Raw genomic sequence first — 8,988 nt, forward strand, 5'->3', positions numbered from 1 at the left:
GCTTTGGGACTGGCCGCCACTTGTAGCGCTGCTTTCGCTGTGTATGACGCTTCATTCACAACTTACGCGCAGACGATGAATATTTCAGTGATTGTGGTTGGATGGATCATGTCTGTAGGCGATGGATGTGTTGCCATCGCTTGCATAATCCTGGGCTATTTTTCTGATATCAATCCCAAGGCCCGTAAAACTGTAATAGCAATATCTCTCTTGTCTCTATTCGGCATAAATTTTGCGTTCCTGTCTCATCTACCGTTAGTGTTATTATTTGTGGTCGTGATTGCTTTCGGCGTGTTCGCGGTTGCCGTACAAAACATGGGGTTCTTGGAAACTATACACCAGGCGGTAGGAGACAACGAAGAATTGAAATCGGACTTTTCGTTCCGCAGTAAACTCACCGGGGTCTGGTATTTCATCATGACTTCATCGATGGTTTGTCTTGGAATAATGGGGACTCAGATACAATCCTATTTGCCTTACTATATGTCCCTGATAATCACATTGCTCGTCGGACTCACACTTACCTTTATTTCTTCATTTATGATCTACCTGTATCGTTTAGTTAGTGGCGCAGAATAGAATAAAGAAGAAAAACTGACTTCGATGCGGGGTAATAGAAAATCACCCGCGGGACTAACAACATCCGATACGTGTATTTGAGTGTTGTTGTTGTTGTTTGTAGTATCTATGATGTTTTTCGGCTACAATGGCTACAGGGCCAATATTCTTTATTATGATTCGGTATATGCCGACTTTTGTCACGGCCCACATCCAGGCCTTTTTGACATCGCCTACGCAGATCAGATGGAGAGTAGGGGCCTAGATAAACCTCTAACGCAGAGGTCTCAAACTCAAATGTGCTCGTGGGCCGATTTCCTAGTTTTTGATTACGCCGCGGGCCGCAGCATTAATGATATAGGGATAATCCCATGTATAATTTCCAGGTAGGCGTTATTTGTCAGGACCTTGCAGACATGCATTCCACAAACATCGTGGAAATGTAATTTACTATTGTACTATTCACGCTTGACACGGGAAAAAATCACATTTTCAAATATTTCAATAAAATTGTTTTGTGCCGGGCATATTTTTCTAAATTAATGACTTATAGACATCATGTGAGCGGATGTATCATAACTTCGTAAAACTGTCGGATTATAATATTGCAGCAAGTGGACCTGTGACATGCCACAATTTTATATAAAATATTTTAAAATCAACTGAAGATTGATCTGATATCAGAGCATTTGAGCGGTGTAGCCTAATCCTGGTTTTGATATAGTCGTGATAAGTATAGGCTATTGTTACTGTCATTGCCAAGGTCAAATAAAATCAGCGTTAGATTTCGCCTTTGATTATTATTGAAACATATAAATAACAGCTTAAATATAATTTTTATTGACCCATAGTAATAGCATTGTGTCTAAACCTTTTTAGAGATCGTACCCCGTGTGCTTTCAATAAGATTTGTCGTAGCCCCTGTCAATTTTCAACACAATCTCTGATGGTACCTATATTAAAATCGGGAAGCCTATTCACATGAAATCGCACTCAGTGCTAAGACTATTTTCCAGTTGAATAAATTGGCCAAGGAAATATTACACAGCATATAGGCCTAATTCCACAATGCATATCGTACACCCTGATGCAGTGCTTCGCAGAGGTGGTCAGTAACGAAGTACTTCTACTTTTTGGAAGTACTCAAGTAGTTTTCCTCTACTTCTGGTACTTACTCAAGTAGATATGATTTTCTCTACTTCTACTTCTACTTCGTAATATTTTGTGATGTACTTACTTACTTTTCGCTATTTTCAATTTGTCAAGGAGAAGTAATTTAATCCCCCAATACGAAAGATAGCCTGAGGAATTTCGGGGCTGTTTTCACGGAGTACCAACATTTAATATTTATAAAAGTCAAGTAAAGCCCAGAAATTTTGTTGCGCGAAGTTATGGAGTAACAAATATGTTTTCACGAAAGCATCAGTGAATATAATTTAGGTACTGGATTGCTTGGTTCCGCTCACATCGCATTGTCGCCCATATGAAATATTTCATCACAGTAAATATGGCCCACCATAACGTTTGAAACTACCGTTTCGCAATCTAGCATTTACCTATCATATCGTAGTCTAGCAGACCTTGACGTGTCCTGCTAATCTGAAAAATCCGGCTTTTTTTAACGTTACACCTGTCTTAGCAGATCACCTTTGAAGCGTTATGGAAAAAAGACATGAAATATATAATCCGCTTTTTAGAAGTGGTATTTGTATTTCACTTACAATTCCGAGTATCATACTTTGAGTTCTAAGTACTTTCAATTCTTTTGTCTGCAGAAAATATATGTTTAAGCATAAAAGCAAGTGTGGCAATGCCTCTATTTTCCGAAAATAAAGCTACACTAAATATAAATTTTACTGTCCACAATGTTTGTTATTAACGTATACTAATCGCGGAAAGTGTTGAAATCGTATCCGATACAACTTCTCCGTATTGCTCTTTGCCTAAGCTTGGGGCCTTATAATGTGGAGTAGGGCGCCATGCCATGATGTTCTCTAAAACGGGGTCTTCTAGTAAACAAAGAGTTGGTATCGCATTTTCATATCAATACTATAATTTGCATCCCATAATGCGAAAGAATGCTTATTCTGTCAGAAATTGATACCTCCTAGGTTGCATCAATACGAATCAAGCTCTCTGCACCTTCCGCGTAGCTCAATTTGCAGCTTTTGACAGTCCATGCGAACGAATTAAGACTGTTTTCAAAACTACTTACTTACTTGAGTAGATTTCAAGTCAGTCAATTCTACTTCTACTTCAAGTAGTTTTAGGTGGCTTATGGAAGAAGTACTTCTACTCGTACTTGAGTAGATTTTTTCTTCGCTACTTCTACTTCTACTTGAGTAGCTTTCTTGACTACTTTGACCTCCTCTGGTGCTTCGTACCCTGATTGGGACTACGGACCCTGGTTGAGAACCCTGCGTGTTTGAGAACTCTGCCCTAAAGGTTGGAAAGGATTCTTCTGGATTCGAACCAGAAACCTATGATGTTACTGATCTCGATTGCACTACTACTGCTCTATCTCACCACTGCCAACCCTTGGGCTCACGCTTGTATGCAAACGGGCATCCATCATTAGAATTTTTGGGTGAAATGGGTAAATTCAAGGCTTAAACGGTGGGTTTTCAAACCCGTGTATGGTCATGGCCCATACTCCCACATTGAAATTGTTCCGTGGCCTGCTTTTAAACGGTCTTAGTCATGTTCCGAACGCAGCGCGAATTCTAAACTTGTAATTTAATTGTTGCAAGCAATCACTCTTCACAATATCGTCGGTAAACTGGGACGTGGTTCAAATAGAACGACCTGCATTATTATCGACGTTACTATAGTTCTATGGGTGGGTGGTTAGCGTGACCGGTGCTTTTAGCCCCGCCATGGTGTGGAATAAACTTGACCGAAACGATTCTGTATTGGCTTCAAACACTTCCTATAACAATAATTCGATACGTGGGGTATGGGAGAGAAGTGGAGAAAGAAAGTTGATTATGCAAGTTGAGCAATTGAGCAAATGAGCATATTTAATGTACGCTATGTAACGTATATTCTACGTCTTCAATTGACCTCTGCGCTCTGATACAATGAATTTATGTACAATACCTTGATGCTACTGGCTTGTCGAACATTATATCACCGATTCCGCTTTTTAATGCGGGACACGTTTGAAGATGTGCTTGGTTACGGTTCGGCGTAGAGGTGCAGTATTTTACCGGGTGCTAAAATCGATGATATACATATCGTAATATGTCAGGATTGATGTCTAAATACTAATAATAATGGTGACTAGTTACAAACAGGGTATATCTGGTAGTGATATATGCTGATATTTGGCACACAGTGCGAAACTTATCAATACCTTTTGAATCGAAATAGTGGTATTATACGTGGACTGGTAAAACATCGATTATCATTTTAGTTTTAAATTCCTCCTATGATGGAACTCATAAATCTAGTCCGCGGGCCTACATGGCGTACATGAACTCCAGTTGAAGAACCCCTGCAACAGTATAGTTACTCATATGTACTTCTTTAAGAGGGTTTGTCCTCTTTTTTCAATAAATTAGAAGAGTCCTAAGAGGACGCCCAAATGTCCTCTTTTTGGGGGAATTTGTGCTCTTTGCCGACACAAAGTGGTAAAATACGAACAAAAACTGAACTACTAGGCACTGATATATACTGCGTGCTTCGAGAGTGTGTTGTCCACCGAGACCATATACATTGACACTGCAACAACAGACGATCAACATTAACGATTTATTCGCCCCTATAGATGGCCGCATTGTGAGAGCTCTCATCGATGCGAACTTCATAAATCAAACGATCATCTTCCATCATCTTCTTCATCTCATTCCAAACGAATATCGAAATGTTTTCCGCGGTCGAAGGCCGAGTCTTGAAATAGTCCACGTCTTTGTCGATAAACTTGTGATCCATTTGTTGCACTATAACTTTCTAAATGCAATGACTGGTCTAGGATACATACACGTGCCGTATATAATGGGGATGTGGTCTGTAAAGAAATATCAAAGTACGTTTTGCCCACTTAAAATGAGTAAATTTTACTAATTTCAGACTCTAATTTCGTAGAACTGGTTTCAGTTTGTTGGGCAAAACTAAGCCAAGAACAGGCCTAATTTTGTGCTGCTTACTGGAAAATCGATACTTTTATTTGTACTTGAGTAGACCTACTAACGATAACCACTTTCACCAACTATTATATAAAGATACGATGACGTTTTATTTTCCGGTATCGCAAAAAAAAAAAGAATTTGGGAATGAATTATTATGTAATGACAGTCTTTCCTGGAATTAATTATTTTCTGCTGCTATCTGCCATCATCAGAGTGTGGACAGGTAAATGCGAGCTCTTACTGTGTTTTTCAAAATCGTTGTGCTCATTTAGGACATGTCGCGTGAAATTGCAAGTAACACCCCAATAAATAAAACTCGATAAGAAATCGTTTTACCTCCATTATATCTTTGACGTCTATCAGGTTCATGACCATTCCATATTGATCCACTACACCACGCAGTGTCACTGTGATTCTGTAAGAAACTATATCATATATGCAATGCCATCGCTGGACGTGTGTATGAGTTGCACATCACTGACTAACAAGCAGTAATATCACGTTTAGAAGTATATTATAGTCATGGATAGAGCCGCATATACATTTGCAGCCGATGCAGATATCGCCGACATAACATATATTCGCCACTGAAGCCAGATATTTTTACCGGCATCAGAATGTAATATTTTTCACCAGAACTTCTATTAGAAGAATTAATTTGAGAAAATCTATGTCCCATATCAAATGTATTAGTTTGTAATACCACTCAGCAGCGTAAGAAACCAGTATTTCCGATCCCTTGGACGTATAACGAAACTTCACTTTTCATCATTGGCACTAGGAAGTACTGCACTGAAAGCATATCCCCTTGGCATAGTTCAAGTATTCGTGATGTTATCTTGAAAGACAGAAATTATCCTATTAAGTAGCCAATACTTATATTTCTTCGGTGATAATCGGGCTCTATCTCGTCTATATCAGTGTTTCTACTTTCAGTGGAAGTTCTTTCGACAGATATTTGATATCGCTTGTCTATTTATAATTAAGTAGAAATATGCAGTGTTGCATTTACTGCTACTTGAATACCACAGTGAAAACTTCGACGACCTTTGTACGAGATCTATGTTTTACAGTCGATGTTGTTTTCTTGATACGAAGAGTTTATTCCTCAGTTGTTACTTTCGTGTTAAATAAGCGTTGGACATTTTCGGAATTAGATTAACAATCCCCGAATAAGCTGAAGTTGCACTGCTACAGTCACTTGCTTCACATGACACATCGATATTCGCCTAATCGCTTTAAAATTGAATATGGATTCGTTAGGAGGAATGATGACGTAGCACTGTATACTAAAAGGACACAGGAAATGTATATCTCATTCTGAACTGCAATTTAAGTAGATTATTTCCTAATCTGTTACTCGTACGTCTTATACGCTATTGACGCGGTTTTATTTGGGTTTAATTTGGCATTAAATGCACAAATTGTATAACCTACGAATAAAATATAGTGAGAAACAGGGACAGTGCTAGAAAGATCTCCATTGCATGTGACATTTACATGGAGTATATGTAATTGGTACTGAAGAATTGTAAAATGATTTTTTCACTAATCGCTTGAGCTGCCTGTGAATGAATGCGTTTTGTATTGCATATTAGTATATTGTGCATCGGCTTTGCTGGTCTTTGCATGTATTGTAGTAAAGTATCCAGGACATTAGAATCTGCGATGCAAAGGTTTTCAAGAAAAAACAGACATACTTGTAATTGTGGCCGTGGCCGTTACCATGGTTGCATTTTCCATATACTCTGGTATTTTCTTCGGAACTCAAGTTGGGACAGTTTAGTCGATGAGCAGAACTGATCTCAACGGATCTGAATTGTAAATGATAATAATTAAACATACTCTTAGAGTGCAGGCTCACAACTTCCATATACAATTGAATAATATATTAATATTAAAATAAACCCGAATACCCTCGGCCGAAAATCGTTAGGGACGATCCTCAGCAACTAGTAGAGACTTGGAGAGAACAAGATATTTGATATAAGGTTACCATCATTTGAGATCCGAAAAGAGGATACTTTTGAAAAATTCTGAATGCTCCAGCGCTGGAAAGGAAAACTGGTGATTCTGAAAACTATTTGACCAACAGTGCTGTGTTGTCTAAAAATGGGGGTCATCACTTCGGCTCGACTCCTGATATACCCGCAATTTTGCACTAATATGCAGTGTTGACTAAAAAAGTCCATCGCTTAGAATCGACGCCCGATTTACCATATTTTATACGAAACTATCAGGTTTGTTTCTTCGGGGTCGAGTCTTTCATCGCAGTTTTCTATACGAAGAGGACAGCTTCTCAAAATTGAGGACATTTAGGCGTCCTCTGGGGAAACTTGCAAATTAGTGAAAAAATAAAAGAAATCCGTTTAAAAGAGGATCCTATATGAATGCATTCCGGCGAATCGAAATTAGCTACCGAAGTAACTGCATATATGTATTCCCGCATGCGATATCCACATCCACAGAGGTTGTATATTTTACAATATAGTTTATCGTTGGTCCATATCGGTTGATCGATGAACGACGGACGTGACAACATGCATAATAATGATAATTCATGTTTAAACAAGCAGCGATATTTAGCTGAGGTGGTCAGTAACGAAGTACTTCTAAATTTTCAGAGAATTTACAGAGGATACGCCTATTTGCACTATATTTGCACAAAAATTGTGTTTTAGGCTACTTCCACTTCTACTTGACATATTTTGGGGAAACTACTCATATTTATGTGATAGATTTTGTTAAGTACATACCAGTTTTGGGTAGGTTAGCATCACTCTTATGAGTAAGATTGACATAGCAGTTGGACGATGTAACACAGGAATGACTGGATATATTTTTTTTATTTGTAATATAATCTTGCGTTAGCAACGAACAGGCATCATGCGAATTCTAAATTACGATTCACCACCGATAAACTGACACCTGGAACGAATGCAATTTTCGAAACTTCTTACTTGAATGTTACTCAGACCGTCATTTCCTACCTGTAGTAACTTTGCCATATCTTGGAAATCATCAAGTCTATTTGTAGTCGAGAAGGAATTCAAGACTTCACTTCTACTTCTACAGAGTTATCAAAGCTTACTACTTCGACCACCTCTTTTGATTATAACTTTTTTGCCACACACTGAACCACAGTCATAGCCAATGTTGAATTCGTGTAATTTCATTCCAATACATTGCTTTAATATATATCTGATGTGTTCCTATCGCAGAAGTAGGCCTACACTTCAAAACTAGGTTTAGCCGAATATCTTTTGAATAGGAACAACAATAAACGGCATTTAATTGACATAATATTCACTGTCTGAATTGCTGCCATGATTCCAAGCATGATATTTACTCAATTGGTCGCAAATCAGAAGGGATTGCAATCTTCTACTGTTTGTCGTACCACCTATACCTCATCTGAATACTATATAATGTAACTAAACCGGCTTGGTCCCATCATAGTTAGGTTTGTTCGAGGAATGGTACATAGCTTAATATAAGCATATTGCAACCAGACATCTTACCTTGATATATACGTTACACAAGTCATGCTCGTCAACTTGTCTTCCAGCTGTCAGTAACAGAAGACTCTCGCGTGACTACAATAGTCTACGAATCAATTGCTGCAATAGCTGTTCGTCAGTGGGTATCTCGACCGCCGGATATATTCTATACTTTCGATTAATGTCATTTGAAACCATAAATTCGAGATACTTCCTCATTGGCATAGTAACGAGCTTCTGGTGGATGTATGTAAATCTGCACGTAAGTGTTTCATCGTGACCCTTCGCAGCAGGTTATTTCGTCCGTTGTCCATAATTGTTTAATCCTTCATTTTAATGACTGTGCATTGCATGTACGAAACATACTCTGAGCACTCATTTTTTCCCTGATCAGGGCATGACATTTCTAACCAAGAATGCGCGACAGTACGGCGACCATTCCGTAATCCACTGCTGCGCAGGACTTTTGTCACAAACGCGTGTTCCCATGGCATTCGTAGGCCGTAAAATTCAGAGGTGGTCAGTGCTGCAGAAGTTATCCTTTTGCGGGGTACTCGACTATTATAGCGTACTTGCTACTTCAAGGTAACATTTTTGTAACAAAACTATTGATATTGTTTAGCCTACCAGGGACATGTGTATACATGTATCTTTTTACATCTTGGATTTTGTGGCGTAGGTGGTTGTGTTTACATGTAATTTGTCACTCCAATTGGGGGCTACGCTAATAACCAGACGATTTAGCGTCGCTAGAAAGGTGCAAGAATACTATTTCGAAATTGAACTTATTTGTTATTGTT

The 8,988-nt window shown here is 38.6% G+C and overlaps 1 protein-coding gene across 2 annotated transcripts; it reads right to left on the reverse strand.

Annotated features, from left to right (window-relative positions):
* Positions 1-4,292: 4,292 nt before the first annotated feature.
* LOC145452079 (6-pyruvoyl tetrahydrobiopterin synthase-like) lies at positions 4,293-8,361 on the reverse strand. Of its 2 annotated transcripts, none has more exons than XM_080330296.1 (4): positions 8,210-8,361; positions 6,389-6,502; positions 5,025-5,103; positions 4,293-4,509 (listed from the first exon to the last, which is right to left on the reverse strand). In XM_080330296.1, the coding sequence occupies exons 1-4, from the start codon at positions 8,233-8,235 to the stop codon at positions 4,312-4,314; spliced, it is 417 nt and encodes a 138-aa protein (XP_080186422.1). In that variant the 5' UTR covers positions 8,236-8,361; the 3' UTR covers positions 4,293-4,311. The 2 variants fall into 2 exon arrangements, with proteins under 2 accessions (XP_080186422.1, XP_080186423.1); XM_080330297.1 differs by having other exon boundaries at positions 4,293-4,567.
* Between the last annotated feature and the right edge of the window lie 627 nt (positions 8,362-8,988).

Source organism: Botryllus schlosseri, chromosome 12, assembly GCF_051294905.1.
Source record: "Botryllus schlosseri isolate E-star chromosome 12, Bs_hap1, whole genome shotgun sequence".
NCBI classification, from domain to species: domain Eukaryota; kingdom Metazoa; phylum Chordata; class Ascidiacea; order Stolidobranchia; family Styelidae; genus Botryllus; species Botryllus schlosseri.